At 39.8% G+C, this 19,287-nt stretch overlaps 1 protein-coding gene and 1 long non-coding RNA gene across 2 annotated transcripts; one reads left to right on the plus strand and one right to left on the minus strand.

Moving 5' to 3' along the window:
* Positions 1 to 2,689: 2,689 nt before the first annotated feature.
* LOC119261582 lies at positions 2,690 to 6,496 on the minus strand. Its single transcript, XR_005129061.1, has 2 exons — positions 6,296 to 6,496; positions 2,690 to 3,236 (listed from the first exon to the last, which is right to left on the minus strand). It is a non-coding gene; the product is annotated as an uncharacterized LOC119261582 (long non-coding RNA).
* Positions 6,497 to 6,763: 267 nt separating this feature from the next.
* jund (JunD proto-oncogene, AP-1 transcription factor subunit) lies at positions 6,764 to 8,784 on the plus strand. The gene has a single exon (XM_017697153.2). The coding sequence runs from the start codon at positions 7,215 to 7,217 to the stop codon at positions 7,989 to 7,991; it is 777 nt and encodes a 258-aa protein (XP_017552642.1). The 5' UTR covers positions 6,764 to 7,214; the 3' UTR covers positions 7,992 to 8,784.
* The last annotated feature ends 10,503 nt before the right edge of the window (positions 8,785 to 19,287 follow it).

The following is a 19,287-nucleotide window of genomic DNA, read 5'->3' on the forward strand; positions in this document are numbered from 1 at the left end:
TCCTATTGTGGTATTCATAGATTGTAATCACCTCCGTGCTTTTTGGCCTTGGGCCCTACGTGTGTGTGAGTCATACTGAAAGCTGGAGAAAAGAGCGGGGCCGTGAGCTCAGAGGAGGCCAGTGGAAGGGCTAACAGTTTAAATTGAATGCTTTGGCTCCATGCAGCTGCATGTAACTCACAACATAAGGCCAACTGGAAACAGACTGTTGACTCCAAACTGAATGATTAAAGGAATAATTTAGGCATTCCAAATGTCTATCTGCTAAATCTGTAGTGTACAGTTACCGCAATCATTTTAATCCTTCCTTGCACTTGGTAAAATAACAGAAAACCAACTCAAAACACTTCTTATGTAAGCCAATGGGCAGATGCTGAAGTCTTTCACTGAAAGTTTAAAGGAATACTTCTGTCATTGTGAGTTCAAATTCCACAGCTGACTGGATGTTCCTGGTTGCACACTTGGGCAAGGCACCTATACCGCACTGAAAGTGGTGGCTGCCTCTTTTGATGATGCTGTGTTGTTCTTAGACTGGTCATAGTTAGGCAGACAAATGACAAATTTTCCTTGTAGGATCAATAAAGTATATAACATACTCTCTGCTGCACATATAGCAGACAATCAGTTACCACAGGCAATACTTTTGATGCGCGTCTTTGAAGCCAAAAAGTCCTACATTAAAGCCACATTAAATGTTTCTGAACCATGTTTGAAATCACTGGTGAAATTTGACTAAAATAGCATAAATCAGTGGTTCCCAACCTGGTCCTCATGAGTTTTCAACATTTTTGCTCCAACCCAACCCTTTTTCAGGCTGTTCTGGCTACTACACATGTTAGTGGTTTAACTAGAGGTGGCCAAAAATATAATATTGTGATACTTTTTCACAATACACAATATGATATATATGATATATGATATAAATATATATATATTTTTTCAGACATTTCATTAGTTGAAATAGAAAGAAAGATTGATAGTGTGACATTTAAAAAACATACTATTAAAAAGTATGAAATACAATAAATTGTATTCAATATTTCACATATTGTGCTGCACTAAATCCAGTTAAGTGGGAATAACTTTGTTCTCTTTATAATGAAACATGCAGGTGGTCAGTGTTAGATATGACTATGTGCACAACATGCTCAGTAAAGCATATAGCAAGATATTGTGGCATAATTTATCACAATAACGATATATATTGTCATATTGCGATATCCTGATGCAAGAATGTGATAATGTGCATTGTGGACAGTAGACATTCTATTGATTCTGGCATTGAATGCAGTTACATTGTTAGAGCATCGGAGTTTGCAAACAACCAGCGCCAGTTAATATCATGTGTTGAATGTATGGCTAACAAGAAGCTGTCTCTTTTTTAAAAAATAATGTTAAGTGATAGGCATGTGACAGTATGACTGTGATTCTATGCTATTGTCTTTAAAATTGCATGCAGTGTAAATAAAAGTAAAAGATATATATTTTCACATGAGAGGCAACACACTGTAAATTAACACACAATTTGTCTTAAAGAAAATATTTAGAGCCCCAATCCACTGTATCATCAGTATAAAAAACACAGAATAAGCCAGAAAGAACTGCTGCATTTTCATTCTGTTCCACTACTTTCCTTTCACCTCTATAGTGATACACTGTAATTTCCGAAGCAGAAAAATGCCAAGGGGGAAAAAAATATCAGTTTTCTGCCGCCTACGCATGCGCTCCATCCGCCGCAGTCCCCCACATCCTCTGCTTCTTTCCTCTCTCCTCTACTCCCTTTATCTCTCCCTCCCCCACTCCATTCACCTGCTGCTCCTGCGTCAGACCTCATGTCAGTGTTACCATAGCAACGAGTGATGCTGGCACCTCTCTGATGCAGACGGTCCATGGACGTCACCGCTTCCTGACGTCATATCAGCAGCCCCCCCCACCATACACACACTTTTCCCTGCCTGCAGCGCTATTTATAGAAAATGGAGAGGCAACCACGGCAACCGGCATAATTCATTCACATCTTCAAGGTGTTGCTGCTGTGTCCCCATTGATAAGAATCTCTAGGTGTGCCGCACATACAAATGAAAGGAAAATGGTGCTGTGTGCCAGACTGAGCCATACAGCTCAGTTACTGACACTAAATACATCTTGAGGACAGAATTTTGAAAAAAGCAAGCATTAACTATTGATTGAAATCATTTCCACATTAAAAAATTACATTACTGATATTGTTTTGCAGTTTCCTATTTGTAGCCAGATATATGTACAGTTTAACCAGAATTGCTTTATTAGAGTTGGGTGCATTTAAATCATACTACTGATACCAGTAACATACACTGTAAAAAATGTGACTAATGGTTTCTTAAAAAAATAATGGTAACAAGCGGCACATGTCTGAGCAAAATTGCTTTACATTTACTAAACATCTGGCAAAAACTGATTTATATTTACAACAGCTGTGGTTGCCAGATCTTCACATTAAAATGTGAAGTATATGTGAAAATGTGAAAAGTATGACATTTCAGTATTTTTTGACGAGCATAAATGTCCCTGTACAGAACTGTTTGTTTACAGTTAATTAGTCTGAGAAAAGCATATATTGTAAATCTGTATACAGTGAATTATTTTGAAAACAACAGATATACTATTAACATAATTACAGTCTATCAGTAATAAGCACAGTACAACCATATGACATTTTACAGTTCAACTTTATAGTAAATTACCAGCAGCTGTGGTTGCCAGAATTTCACTGCCAAAACATACAGTACAGCACATAAGAAATTACAATTAGTTAGCATAGATTTAACAGTGAACTGCTTATGGTAAATTACAAAGGAAACAACAAATAACACCCATTATAGTCAAAGGAACAGACTACATTGATGAACCTCAAGAAACTTTTCTTCCATGATTCAATAAAATGTCCAGGATACTCACAAAGCTATGCTGAGATGATAAAAAACAGCACATGTTTATATGTATATATAAAAGAAGGATAAATTATGGGGGGAATGAATAAAGATCATGAATAGAATTAGCCACTTGCCCTGGCTGACCAAGAATAATGAGTCACTGTGTCCAGACTTGACCGAAGAAGGTGCTCAGTGTAGAATAGAGTCTCACATGGACATGATGTTGAATGATTACTGGAACTTAAAGTGTGCACTGCCACCAGTTCTGCATGAGAAATCACATGTTGTCCATCAGGAGTTCACTAGGGACCTGCACGACCTTCTCTGTAGCCAGAAAACAAAAAAAAAGTTAGATTGATGCTTTGCTTGAGCATACCTACACAAAGATAAACGCTAGGCCTTCTGCTGTTAAACTGAGTTCCAATGTAGTAAATATACAAGAGACCAGAATTCAGCAGTACAGTTCTGCACATCACTTTGATGAATGATAGAGTTTGGGAGTGAAAAGTAAACAAGGACACATTTCAACACTACAACGTCATCAGCATTTGTCTCTAGTTTCAAGCAAAGAGGAGAAGACGTACAACACAGGTGAACACAGCTGATCAATCGATAATCTGCCACTGTTCTAACAAAGTAATATATGCATTATCATACATTAAGACACAACTACCCTACAGGGGTATGTCTTGAAAATGTCTTGAAAAGTTAACAATTCTTAAAGCTCCCATGTGTTCACAGGTAAGCATAAATGAACTGATTACACCAGAAATCCTTTAGAGACAAGTGCATTAATTGCGTAAACAAAATATATACAATTTGCACACAATTCAGGCATATTGAGTGGAAGCAGGAAACAGCTACAATGGTATTAGCAAAAATACAAATTAAATGACATCACTCTGCTTGATGATATGTATGCACTTACTTGTCACTTTATTAGGTAATCCTGCCTTGTATTTACTTACTTTTCTATTGAATCAGGTCTATTTAATATACATGTGCATTTTGTAGTTCTGCAATTGGAAACTGTAGATGATCTTTTTCTCTCCATGCTTTTTTAGCCCCCTTTCACATCATTTATCAGTGATGAGGACCCGCCAAGACTACCACAAAGAAGGTATTATTGGTTAATTCTCAGCACTGCAGTGACACTCACATAGTAAGTGTGGTAGTGTATCAGATACGGCAATGTTTTAATTACCCAAGTGTCACTACTGGACCAAGAATTGTCCACTCATGAAGGAATAGAGGATGACCAACACAAACTGTGCAAATGAGCTATCGTCTGACTTTACATCTACAAGGTGGACTGACAAGATACGAGTGTCTAACAGAGTGGACAGTGAGTAGACACAGTGTTTAAAAACTCCAGCAGCACTGCTGTGTCTGATCCACTCGTACCAGCACAACATGTATGTTTGTAGATGACAAAATACCCAAGTTTTTGCTATTTTACATTGAGAAACATTATTCTTGAACTCCGGCCCATCTTTACTTCTGAAAGACTCAGCCTCTCTGAGATTCTCTTATTATACCCAATCAAGTTACTGACCCGTTGGCAATTAGCCTAACTAGTTATGAAATGTTCCACCCGGTGTTTGTTTAGCATTATATAACTTTACCAGTGTTGTTTTTTTTTATCTAACCCTAACTCTCATCCCTTTTTTGAAATGTGTTCCTGGCATCAAATTTTACAAGGGCAAAGATTTTTTTCCCCAAAACAATAACAATTCTCATTTGATATTCTGTCTTTGTACTATTTTCTATTAACTATAGGGTTTAACTGCATTGCACATCATTGCATATGTAGCACTGCTGGCATAGAAGAAGGCGCAAACATAGTGTGTACAAGCAACTCTTTTATTTTGAACAGGCACTTCACACAGGCAGCAAGAAATGTTTGGCCTAGGTCTACCCCAACCCAAACCACAGGGAGGGGGTGACACAGGAGAACATAACGTCCGAGGAGGGTCGACACTTTCAGCACACTGTAACCCACCCTCTTTGGTTAGAATTACTCTAATTAACCACAAACAAAACCTCTCAGCAGCAACAACAGCAGTCACAACAAACTGACACATTTAGTCAGGCTGCACCCCTAAGCTCATCAGAGGTGTGTGAAGAAAACCTTGTATCTCCAAAATGATTACTTTACAGGAGAAGGAAAAAATGTACTTTATTTTTAGTGTTAGTCAATGGAGTTAGACTTTTTTCCCAAGTAATTTTGGGCTGTTTTTTTTTGGTCCATTCATCATGAAATTTACACACAATGTAAAGGGCAACAGGCATTTTCAAATTATTTAAAAAACTGGATACAAGGTGGAGCTATATACATATATATATATATATATATATATATATATATATATATATATATATATATATATATAGTCTTCGGGCGGAAGGCAGGATACACCCTGGATTGACTGTCTGTGTATGTCTGTCTGCCCTGCGATGGACTGGCGACCTGTCCAGGGTGTATCCTGCCTTCCACCCGAAGACTGCTGGGGTAGGCTCCAGCACCCCCCCGCGACCCTGACGGAGAAGCGGCTTAGAAAATGGATGGATATATATATATATTGCTGCTGTTGAAAGAAAAAACCTACTTCACTTTTAATGTAAGTCAACAGAACCAGACTTTTTTCCAAGTCATTTTAGGCTGTGTCTTTTGGTCTGTTCATCATGAAATTTACACATGCTGTAAAAAACAACAGGCATTTTCAAATTATATCAAAAACTGAAAAACGTCAAAAATGGACACACCGTTTTTAGAGATACCTGGTTTTGTTCCAACATATATATATATATATATATATATATATATATATATATATATATCATCATATCATATATATATATATGAGAAAGTAAATGGTCTGTTATTTATCTGTATATTTAAAAGCGAAGGCTGTTACTGAACAGGTAGCAGGGGAGAACCGTGGCTCAGCACTGCTAAAACCGAGCTAGCATGCAGGTCACTCTAGCTATACACTTTCTCCTGACATAGGCCCTGGAGCAACCACCCCACGGCCCAGCACAGAACAACACGAACAGCACACGCACTCATCATCAAGCTAACAGCAAAAACCTCTTTCTGCCTTTCATAATAGGGAGTAGTACAAAACACATACAAAGACATTTCAGTAACAAACATGGGATGATTTAACAACAACGTTCTTGTTTTTTGTCTCGCCAGCTTCCACGTTTGTATTTGTTTATGACGAAACCAAAAAAGAAACCCTTAATATGATTAATAACATATATAACAATATAATAAATGAAACGCAAGTTTCTTTTATTGTATAATGACGTACGTGAGGCCAGAGAGCTAGAAAACAGTCTAGTGTACTGGACTTTTGGAAGGAGGAGGCGCAGCTTACATTCAGTTTCACTGAGGCGTCCACCAATCAAACCCTGTGTGTGTTTGTGTGAAGCGTGTGACTCTGTGCCCTCGTGCTCTCAAATACGACAACGGTGTGGAAAGTTCAGTCCAAAAGCCTCCACAAAGATGGAAATTGAGAAACATTTCCAACCAGACACTGTTCCTGACTCTCCTCCCCCTCTTCCTGCCCCTCCTCCTCCTCCTCCTCCTTCTCTCTTTACTTCCAGACGTCCAGAAAACCTCCACATGTTGGAAATAAAGGGAACATTTCCACCAGACACGGCTTCCGCCCCTCCTCCCGCGCTCTCTCTCGCCCCACCCTCGCGCGCTCTACGTTTCTTTATGACATCACCCCACAATGCACCGCACTGTTTGCAGTTTGCCGAGCATCGCCATGACGACGGAGTCCGAACCCGGCCCTCTTATGCAAATGAGTCCGGAGGAAAACGTCATTTCGGTCCAATCTGAGCGCTCTGAAGTGACATAATGGAAATTTTTTGCGAGCTAGAAAAACTTGCAAATGTTTTATTTTCCGCCCATCCTGAGCCCGGGAAGACTGCCTGTGAGGGAAGAGGGAGAGCAGTTCGCTCAACACGACCCAACAAAAAGACGACAAAAGGAGTTACGTAAGAAAGCCATATACTTTTTTACCCTCAGACTTTCGAACGAAAGAGAGGCGATAAGAACAAAACTTAATGTTTCTTTTTGAGAGCGCGCTTTATAGTTTTCTGACACTCGACGAAACTAAATGTACAACAGTTAGGCTAATAGGCTGTTTTTAACCCTTCTGAGGGGGTAGAATGGGTAACATAAACAAACCCTTCGTCCAGAAGAGGTGCTGAACGGTAGCTGAGAGCTGAGGGGGGAACGCGCCCCACAAAAGACCCGAACAGCGCTTGTTCTCACGACGCGGCGTGATGAAGAAAGAAATGAGCTTAAACCTGGAGGAGCAGAACGCTGGCTCCGAGCTGAAGGACGGCGAGGCCATGCTGGGCTCAGCCGAGCCGGGACTGCTCAAACTAGCCTCCCCGGAGCTGGAGAGGCTCATAGCGCAGTCCACGACGCCCACCACGTCGTCGCAGTTCGCGTACAACAAGGCCGTGAGCGACGAGCAGGAGTTCGCCGAGGGCTTCGTCAAAGCCCTGGAGGACCTCCACAAACAGAACCAGCTGAACGGAGCTACCACGCTGGGCGGCAGACTGCTCGCTAGCCACGCAGGCTTGGCTTTGCCTTCGGACCTGCCCGTATACACGAACTTGAGCACGTACGGCACAACGGTGAACTACAGCACGGACACCATCCCTTTCCCTCCGCCACCGCCGGCTCACGCGCCCACGTCGGCCGAGCAGCACACGCGGCTCCAGCCTCTGAAGGACGAGCCCCAGACCGTCCCGGACGTGCAGAGCTTCGGCGAGAGCCCGCCGCTCTCGCCAATCGACATGGACACGCAGGAGCGCATCAAAGCGGAGCGCAAGAGGCTGCGCAACCGGATCGCCGCATCCAAGTGCCGCAAGCGCAAACTGGAGCGCATCTCGCGGCTCGAGGACAAGGTGAAGACGCTGAAGAATCAGAACACAGAGCTCGCTTCCACGGCCAGCGTGCTGAGGGAGCAGGTGGCGCAGCTAAAGCAGAGGGTCCTCAACCACGTCAACAACGGCTGCCAGCTGCTTCCCAGCCAGGTCCAGGCCTACTGAGTGACCCTTAGTGCTCAGCTTCAGCACGCAGCTCCTCCGGTCAGCAGAATAATACAGGCTTCATGCAGCCACGCCAAAAAAGACGGGAGACGGGGTGGATTCAGGTACAGTGGGGCTTGAGGTCACATGGGACAGCATTGACATGTATGTCATAGGCATTGAATGATAAAGCCATTCTTTGGTTCAGTTACTCACTAAAAATGACTTTTCTAACTGAATTCGCTCATTTGGAAAGAATACTCTAGTAATCATCAGGTGAAACTGGAATACACAAGAGTTTCTTAAAGTGTCCCATATTACTGCTACCCCAGAATACCCAAAATCACCCTATATTGGTGCTGATGTTAAGAGAGATGTTTTCAATATGTTTACACGGTTTTGTAGCAGATGGACTTCATATGCCTTTCTCTAAGACAGCAGAAAGAACACTACTACATTTGATTCTCACGCCTATTTGGGACAAGAGAAGACTTGTGTTTTGCATGATAATAAGACAAGCTCAATGAGTGCAACCAAACACAGATTGTCATGCATGCACTCTTCATGTGTAGAGCCTTATTTGTCTACAAGCACTTATTACCCAATGACCTTATCTATTTTGTATACAGCTATTCACACAATGTCTTATCTTCTTCTTTTTTTTGCTCTTGTGAATTGTTTGGTGTTTTTTTTTTCCTCTCATGGAGTCACGTGTCAAAATGTTTTCTTTTTAATCTGTCACGTATGTGTATTGACTTCGAGTTTCAAATGAAATACGGTGTAATAAAAGTGTTATTTCATTTGCTCAATTGTATATTGTTGTTGCCCAACATTGACAGCTTACCAGTCATGGTGGTAAACTTGGCCCAGTCACTGGTTAAACACTTTGCGTGTTCTTCTGAGAGAAAGCATTAGTTTGGTTTGGGTGGAAGAACCCATTATTCTGCTTATGTAAACTTGCTGTCATGGTTTTTGGAGAGAGCTTCATAGCTGTGAGCACGAAAACTAATACTGCATCTCATTACAGAAAAGAAGGACATCTAGTGGCTGTAAGCAGTATAGCACCAAGTAGGTGTCATGAAGAGGCCAAGGTTGCCATATCCTACAGTACACTCCTAAAAGTGATGGGTTTTTATGGGTTCTTATAGAAATAATATATATTAATATAGAACCCTCAGCACTCAAAGAACCCTTTGTATGTGTGAAAGGGTTCTTAAGATTGATGGAGAATGTGTTGAATATGGTTCTATACAGAACCGTTTTGAAAAGGGTTCTGTATAGCACCAAAGGCTTCTGTTATTACAAGCTTGACATCATAACAGCAGGAGAACCTTTTTGGTGCTGTATAGAACCCGTTTCAAGAAGGTTGATGATGCAGAGAACCCTTTAATTATGGAAAGAGTTCTTTGAGTGTCCATGGGTCTATATAGAACTGTTTTATTTACGAAAGAACCTTTGAAAAACCTTCATATTTAAGTGCGTAATTTAGTATAGAAACCAACTTTACAGGAATCAAGGATGTACTAAATATTATTGCACTAGAGTGGAGCCTCAAAAATGAGTTTGAAAACAACAGTATAGAAGATGAATACAAATATAAAGCATTAAAACAGAACACAATGCTAGACTGCAACTGCTCAATATCAAAAAGGTTTACCAAGCATATGGTACATACTTGAAAAAGTATTGGTTCTTTTCTTGCTTAAATGGTTGATTGCATGGTGAATGGTTCTTCATACTGATGGAGACTGTTGATTATGGTTCTATACAGAACCTTTTTGTAAAGGGTTCTATATAACATCAAAAGGGATTTAATATTACCAGCTTGACATCCTAACAATAGTAGAACACTTTCTGGTGCTATATAGAACCCCATTCAACATGGTCTCCATCAATCTGAAGAACCCTTTCATGATGCAAAGAGCCTTTTAAATCATGGTTCTGTATAGAACAATCTACTGAAGAACCCTTGAACCATCATTTTTAAGAGTGTAGTTTAGTATGGAAACCAAATGAACAAGAATAAAGGGTCTACTAAATATGACTGCACTACAATAGAACCTCTAAAAAATCAGTTTAAAGACAACACTAAAAAAGATGAACACAGCTATAAGGAGGCCTAACATTAAAATAGAACATGGCACTAGACTGAAACTTCTCAGTATGAAAAAAGTTTACCAAGCATATGGTACACACTTAAAAGATGGTTCTTCAAAGATTCTTCAGTAAGGGTGATGGTTGTATTTAGAACCGTGAGTTCTATATAGAACCATTTCTTGCTTTTCTGTTGTTCTTTGCATGGTGAATGGTTCTTCATACTGATGGAGAATGTGTTGTGTATGGTTCTATATAGCACCAAAAAGGTTCTTCTATTGTTACAATTTTGACATTGTAATAATTGCAGGACCCTGATTGGCTCTGTATAGAGCCATTTCCAAAAAGGTTCTATATAGAACTATATAAAACACACCCATCAATCTGAAGAAACATTTCACTATGCAAAGAACCACTGAAGCATGAAGCTGTTCCATATAGAGCTCATGATTCATTCCCTTTACTAACAAACCTTTGAAGAACCATCTTTCTTAAGTTTGTAACACTGAGCTCAAAATTGCCACATTTGTCACTATCCTGTAAATCCAGGCTTCAGTAAATCACAATTATTGAAGTATTTCTTCTTTGATTCACTAACATTTAGCTCACATACAAACTAATATGATTTAATGTGAATATAAAAATCCCTTCTTAATGATCACAGGAGCACCTTCTGTAAATTCTGTGTATTTTAAGAAAGTCAAATTTGTTCAAACTAAGTACTTGCCAAATGTAGAGTAAATATGAAGGGAGCATGAACAGAATGCAGAATACATTTGAAATGTAAAACGCAGAACACAGAGAGTTCTTATTATTTGAACCTTGCTATCAAATGTGTGATTCACGAGTGATTGGGAATGAGACACTTGTGATAGATCACAATGTAATGATAAATGCTATTATACAGGGAAATGCTGTCAATGATTATACATAAGGAGAAACTACACCAATATTCTGTCATTGTTTAACAGTGTAGCAGCACCAATAAATGCAGTACTGTACAAAAGTCATAGACTGTACTTTTATAAAAAAAAATTAATTTCCAGACAAAACACAAGTTATTCATTTGTAGGAGATCCCTCTGAGGAGATTAGATGTAGACCTGGTAGAGCACATTCTGAGAAGCAGAAAATGCTAACTTCTATTTTAAGGGTTAGTTGATGCTTCTGTGTAATTTTCTGTTAAATTGATATATGGATGTGAATAACTTGTACTTAATGTCTGTTTTGGCTGGACATGAAATAAATGAAGTGTGGTCTCTGACCTTTGCACAGCACTGTATATGCCATTAAAAGAATTACACAAATATCCATTCCAAAACCAGAAATGCTTCAAGCTAGTACCAACATTCTGTAATGTCAACAGAAGTCATTTGTTTCCCTTTGAAGATGTTGGAATAACCCCAGGGTAAGAAAACAATACCCAAAATGCAAAGGCATTTCATGCATGCCATTGTAGCAGTACAATAATGTATGCTGGCTACAGTAGATACCTAAAGCCTCTATAATAAGTGGGTGCAACATACAGTCACAGAAACTAAAAAAGCTACTCCTTATATTTGTTGTAAAACTTTAATGGATAAGAGACTCCCAAGGAAAAATCAAGTACATAACTCTTCATGTGTAAGGTGGAGCCGGATTATAAATTTTTAAAAGCTCCTGGAAGATTATAAGGAAGATAGATGAACTATTGCGAAATTACTTCTCTGTTTACTTTACATAGAAGTTAAACTAGTAATTTTCATAAAAATGGGCATGAAACAGGATGTGCTTCTGTTAGGACCAATTGCCTGGCATAGTCTGTTTTGTTGGCCCATACATTATATGGACAAAAGTATTGGGACACCATTACTAATTATTGAGTTCAGGTGATTCAGCCGCAAGCATTACTGACAGGTAGATAAAATTCAGCACATAGCCTTGGACAAACGCTGGCAGTAGAATGGGCTGTACTACAGAACATGGCACTATCATAGGATACCACCTCAGCCAAAGTCAGTTTGTGAAATTTATGCCCTGCTAGATCTGCCCTTGTCAACTGTAAGTGCTACTGTTGTAAAATGGAAGCACCTACTAACAACAACAGCTTAGCCATGAAGCGCTAGACAATGCAAACTCATTGTGGGTCCGCTGAGTGCTGAAGCACATAGTGTGTATCCTCTGTTGAATCACTCACTAAAGAGTTCAAAATTATCTCTGGAAGCAACATCAGCAAAATAACTACATTAGGAGCATCATAAAATGGGTTTCCATGGCTGAGCAGCAACACACAAGCCTAAGCTCAAAATACACAATGGCAAGCACCCTTTTATTTTAAAGCACCCTGCCCTGGACACTGGAGCAGTGGAAGTATATTCTGTGGAGTGACGAATCACACTTCTCTATCTGGCAGTCTGACGGATGAGTCAGGAGAATGTTACCCTCCTGACTGCATTGTGTAAACTGTAAAGTTTAGTTGGGGAGGGATAATGATTTGGGGTTGTTTTTCAAGGGTAGGCCTGTGCCTGTTGTGTCCAGTGAAGGGAAATCTTCATGCTTTATTAACCAAGATGGTTTCTACAGGTTTACGCTTCCAACTGGGAACAGTTTGGGGAAGGCCCTTTTCCGTTCCAGCATGACTGTGACCCAGTACACAAAATGAGCTCCATTAAGACTCTATATTAATGCTTTTGGTTTTAGAATGGGATGTCATAAATGCTCCTGCAGGTGTAGTGTGTAAGTGTCCCAATACTTTGTCCAAATAGTATATGTATATAATATTACACAGTGTACATACATGTAATATTACATAGTTTTAGAAAGTCTATATTGCTATAAACATTTTGTTTACTGCATGTGACCTTAAATTTGACATTGCTAAATATCAAGAGTGGAGGAAAGTCATGTTGGTGGAAGATTACTACAAGATTTCTGTTTAACCCCTTATTGCAGTAGCAATTCTGGCTGTTTTTTCTGCTTCGTATGTGAGCATATATGTAATGCTCAGTGAGTGTGTGTGTATATATATATATATATATATATATATATATATATATATATATATATATATATATATATATCACTCATTGTCCATTTTATCAGCTCTACTTACTATATAGGAGCACTCTGTAGTTCTGCAGTCACTGACTGTAGTCCATCTGTTTCTCCGCATACTTTTTTAGCCCCCTTTTAAGCTGTTCTACAATGGTCAAGGTCCTCATAGGACCAGAACAGAGCAGGTATTATTTGAGTGGTGGATCATTCTCTGCACTGCAGTGACGCTTATGCGGTGGTGGTGTGTTGGTGTGTGCTGCACTGGTATGAGTGTATTAGACACAGCAGTGCTGCTGGAGTTTTTAAACATTGTGTCCACTCTCTGTAGTTCACTTCTATCTTGTCGGTCCACCTTGTAGATGTAAAGTCAGAGATAGTAGCTTATCTGCTGCTGCACAGTTTGTGTTGGTCATCCTCTAGTCCTTCATCAGTGGTCGCAGGACACTGTTGGCTGGATATTTTTGGTTGGTGGACTGTTCTCAGTCCAGCAGTGACACTGAGGTGTTTAAAAACTCCAGCAGCACTGTTGTGTCTGATCCACTTGTATAAGAGCAAAACACACTTAACACACCACCATGCTAGTGTCACTGCAGTGCTGAGAATGATCAACCACCCAAATAATTCCTTCTCTGTGGTGGTCCTGTGGGGGTACTGACCATTGAAGAGCAGGGTAAATAAGGTGTAATAAAGTATGCAGAGCAGCAGATGGACTATATTATGTAATTGCAGAACTACAGAGTTCACCTTATGGTATAAGTGGCGCTGATAAAATGGACAATGATTGTAGATAGAAGGAGATGTTCCTAATAAAGTGCAGGGGCTTTTCACATCTCCACTTTCATTCTTCATTGCTCACTAGCAGTTCAACACAGAGCTACAATATTTCACTCACAGAGAGCCAACAGTGTCTTGTTAATCTGATAACAGAATTATGGAGAATTTTTAAAAATTTATGTGGTAAGAATCATTGCAGTGAGAATTTTGTTCAGTTTGTTCATTTTATTTTTTCACATTAATTTAAAATATCTGGGTTAAATTCCAGTCTTCTGGGGGCTTGCAGGAAGGGGTAAATGATATGATATGATGTATCATGGTTAACTTGATAAACTGTTATATCCCATGTGGTAACTAGGATCTTATGAGCTCCAGAAGTAAGAAGTAAATCAATGCCTTCCCATATGAACATGGCCTTTAATGAATAATAAAAAAGACACTGAGACAGTGGCTAAGCACCAGCAGTGCAGGCACTGAAATCGCCCTGGGGTCTGTAGCCTTCATTACACACCTTATCATCACTTACGCAACTGTACACACTACCAAATGGATAGCTGACTTAGTGACTTAAATGATAATGTATTATACTGTTATAACATATTGTACCACAACTATGAACCCACATTGGAGAATTAATTTGGTTGACAACAAGCAATGACATTGCAGTGTATGTATGATGTAGTCATATGCAAACTTTCATCACCCCTACTCAAATTCTGTTGCTTATCTAGGTGAAAATACAACCCCAGTTCCAATGACGTTGGGATGTTGTTTAAAGCGTGATTAAAAACAGAATATGATGATTTGCAAATCCTTTTCAATCTATATTCAATTGAATACACTACAAAGACAAGATATTTAATGTTCAAATGGATAAACTTTATTGTTTTTTGCAAATATTCACTCATTTTGAATTAGATGCCTGCAACACATTCCAAAGAAGTTGGGACAGGGGCATGTTTACCACTGTGTTGCATCACCTCTCCTTTTAACAACACTCAATAAGCATTTGGGAACTGAGGACACTAATTGTTGAAGCTTTGTAGTTGGAATTCTTTCCCATTCTTGCTTAATGTACAACTTCAGTGGCTCAACAGTCCGGGGTCTCCATTGTTGTATCTTGCGCTTCATAATGCGCCACACATTTTCAATGTGAGACAGGTCTAGACTGCAGGCAGGCCAGTCTAGTACCCGCACTCTTTAACTAAGAAGCCGCGCTGTTGTAACACTGCAGAATGTGGCTTGGCATTGTCTTGCTGAAATAAGCAGGACGTCCCTGAAAAAGACGTTGCTTGGATGGCAGCATATGTTGCTCCAAAACCTGTATGTACCTTTCAGCATTAATGGTGTCTTCACAGATGTGCAAGTTACCCCTGCCATGGGCACTAACACACCCCCACACCATCAGAGATGCTGGCTTTTGAACTTTGCTCTGATGACAATCCAGACAGTCCTTTTCCTCTTTGACCCGGAGGACACGACGTCCATGATTTCCAAAAACAATTTGAAATGTGGACTCATCAGACTACAGGACACTTTTCCACTCTGCATCAGTCCATCTCAGATGAGCTCAGGCCCAGAGAAGCTTTTCTGGGTGTTGTTGATATATGGCTTTCGCTTTGCATGGCAGAGTTTTAACTTGCGCTTGTAGATGGAGCGACGAACTGTGTTCACTGACAGTGGGTTTCTGAAGTGTTCCTGGGCCCATGTGGTAATATCTGTTACAGAATGATGTCGGTTTATAATGCAGTGCCGCCTGAGGGATCGAAGGTCACAGGCATTCAATGTTGGTTTTCTGCCTTGCTGCTTACAGAGATTTCTCCAGATTTTCTGAATCTTTTGATGACATCATGGACTGTAGATGAAGAAATCCCTAAATTCCTTGCAATTGCACATTGAAAAACATTGTTCTTAAACTGTTGGACTATTTGCTCACGCAGTTGTTCAAAAAGCCCCATCCTTAGTTGTGAACGTCTGAGCCTTTCAGGGTTGCTCCCTTTATACTCAGTCATGACACTCACTTGTTTCCAATTATCCTGTTCACCTGTGGAATATTCCAAACAGGTGTTTTTTGAGCATTCCTCAACTTTCTCAGTCTTTTGTTGCCCCTGTCCCAACTTCTTTGGAACATGTTGCAGGCATCAAATTCAAAATTAGTGAATATTTGACAATAAAGTTTATCCATTTGAACATTAAATAGTCTTTGTAGTGTATTCCATTGAATATAGGTTGAAAAGGATTTGCACTGTATTCTGTTTTTATTTATGTTTTACACAACGTCCCAACTTCATTGGAATTGGGGTTGTAAGTAAACACATCCTCTACAGTGAGCCGAAATATGTGTGCAGAATTTATATTTATTTATTTATTTATTTATTTAATGTATTGGAAAAAAAACTCTTAAAATATAAAATGTTCAAAAACCTTTGCAAAGGCCACCACATTTTGTGTTTATTATTTTTTTCCAATGTGTCAAATTCAACAAATAAGCAGTATTTGTGCAGAGGTGTGTTGTTTGCTGAGGATGTGTAACTTGTTTACATTTGTAAAAAAAACAAAAAAAATGTAATTTGATGCACCAAAACGATTGCATTAAACTATAACTAGTATTTCATAGAACCCTGGACAAAAAAAAAGAAGGGTAACAAAGTGTTGTCACAACAGGTTTTGATTAATCCCCCCAATCCCATTGAACATATTTGTAATTGCAGCTGTGTCCAGTAGAGGGAGACACATTAAAGACGGTGGGCCACCTTCCATTTGGAAAAGTGGTGGCTTTTGAATGAATATTTTGTTTTCTGCCTGGCATTTAATCAAACTCCAGATCCATTTCTGCCAGTGTTTTCACCTAATGACTAATAATGAACCAGGCCTGCCGTCTCCTCTAATTTGCTCCTCATCACTTCCCCTGGGAGCGTTTGCTGTTCTGAACCTTTAATAGCATTTCAGGCGTGTCTGCTCCACTGACCTTATCTGGCTGTATTGTTATTCCAAGAAAGCCTGAGGTTAATTAAAAATCCTACTTAGTCATGCCAGGGTGACTCAGGGCTATCTGTGGACTTGCATTAACTGTACAAATCACTGAATTGGGGTCAGATGGTATTTTAGCTGGACTCTGTGCATTCTCTGTTTCCATGGAAATGTGCAATCTCAGTCTGTTTTGGGCTGCCTGCACTTGTTGGACTAAATTGGAACATTATTCCAGTGAGAAACAGCACATTCAAATACCATGATTGTTCACATAGAGGTTGATCGCTCACAATGAGTTTCAACCTCTAGTCCCATCACTAATAAGCTGCATAATATTTTATAGGTCTTTATGTGAGGCATTTGAGTGAATATGTATGAGATTTGGTACTCATGTTAATGTCATCCTTTTGGGCACCTAGGGAACAACCACATATAGTATCCATTCTGTTTTCTGCCCAGGCACCTATACAATGGATTGACCCCAGCACACACAATAGAAGGTCAAATAAACAACTGACCGGCAATAAAAGAATGGCCCTTTTAAAAAAGAAACAATACATTTCCTACTAAAATTACATTAAAATAATGCTTTAGTTACTGTAAAAGCCGATCCCACGGAAAACAAAACAATGAAGAGTGTGATCCACAGTGCCCCCACACTGTTTGCTACAGATAAACAAATTAAAGGCGCTCTGTCACTGGTGAACTGAAGTGGAGGTGAACGCGTAGGGAAATGTCTGAAGAATCTTTTTGCCATTCCGCATATGCCTGTGCATAAAAGAACCGTCCTGAGTGAATGAGAGTGGAATATCTGTCAGATGGATTTAGCCGTGGCTGGGCTGACGTGGCCTATCTAAGTGCTCTCTTCTCCAACAGAACAATAGGATGCCTTCAGCTGCATAACCGACCAAATGGAGAGTAGCAATTGTCATAGACCTTATCATTAGAGGAAGATCTTGCTTTAGCCTAAATGACTGAGCTCTACTGTTGGCCCTTATTTCAAAAGGAAACCAGCTCAATTTCTGAGCATCTACATTCACTATAACTGCAATGATAAGGTGCTAAACTGGGGCCTGATAAACTTATATCCAGTGGGGTAACTAGGATCTTATGAGCTCCAGAGATAAGAAGTAAATCAATGCCTCCCCATATATACATGACCTTTAATGAATAATAAAAAAAGACAATGAGAGAGTGGCTAAGCACCAGCACTGAAATCGCACTGGGGTCTGTAGTCTTTATTACACACCATATCATCACTTACGCAAGTGTACACTCCATGTAATTTGTTGCACCAAAACTTTTGCATTCAACTATAACTAGTATTTTATAGAACTTTGACCAAAAAAAATGAATGGTCACAAAGTGTTGTCTCATCAGGTTAGTGGATGAAGAATAATATTGTAACGTGTTCAAGAATGTGTGCAATTTACTTATGGGATAATTGTTCTCCAGCCAATATTTGCTGTTTTTTTTATTTTATTTTTTTATTAGGACTCTTATTCTGAAGGTGGGGCTAGCCCATAGTAGTGTTCTGTGTATTAGGTAGCACTGAGTCAGTGTAATCCTGATGGCTGAGGACGTATGACCAGGCAAAAACAGACTGTTAGACAAAAACCTCTGTATGTATGGTGTAGCTGTGGCCAACAACAGCTCATTAATAAAGCACAGTGACTTGTGCACAAGCTGTGCCTTCAATAGAGGTGAATGCTACAATGTTAAGTTATTTTACCTACCTATGAGTCTTAGGTGGGGGGTGTGTGGGGAGGGGGGTGTTTGGAGGGCCTACTTACAGATCCCACCACACCACCATCCCCCTCCTCCACAGGATTACCACACCCCCACTAACATTAGTTATGCCTCTGATGTTAACAGTGCAAATCTGATCTGATATCATATTTGTGCTCGTGTTCTGCCAATTAACAAGCTTCTTGACTTGAGCAGATAGTTTGCCAGTATCAAAAAGTTCCCCTCAAAGCCAGTTCTGACAGAGAGATAATAAACGCCCATCTTTGCTTTCACCCGCCTACGCACGCTAATCCTGAACTAGAGCGCTAGCTGGCTTTGTCTCTTTTAGCTCTTGCTCTGCTCAGCACTTCTGAGACTCCGTTAAATAAAGTCTTTCCCTCAAGAGTCACGACTCAGGAGGGTCAGACTTTTCATGGGTATCTCCTTGGAAAGTTCCCCGCTAAATGGTAAACGGATCAGGGCACCTAAACAACAAAGAGCTTGGAGTGCTTCAGTTACTGCCAAGATAGTTTGATATAGAGGATAGGGAAGTGTGTGAGCGAGTCGGTCCTTTGAGATGACTTTTTTTAGATGAACTCTGAAAGCTGACGTTCACTGGCAGATGACACTTCCTATGAAAATTCATCAGTATTCTGTAGATGTAATGTTAATTATACACAGTCCAACTATGATCATTGAATCTTCAGGAGCACTTTATT

The sequence above is a fragment of the Pygocentrus nattereri genome, chromosome 19, assembly GCF_015220715.1.
Source record: "Pygocentrus nattereri isolate fPygNat1 chromosome 19, fPygNat1.pri, whole genome shotgun sequence".
NCBI classification, from domain to species: domain Eukaryota; kingdom Metazoa; phylum Chordata; class Actinopteri; order Characiformes; family Serrasalmidae; genus Pygocentrus; species Pygocentrus nattereri.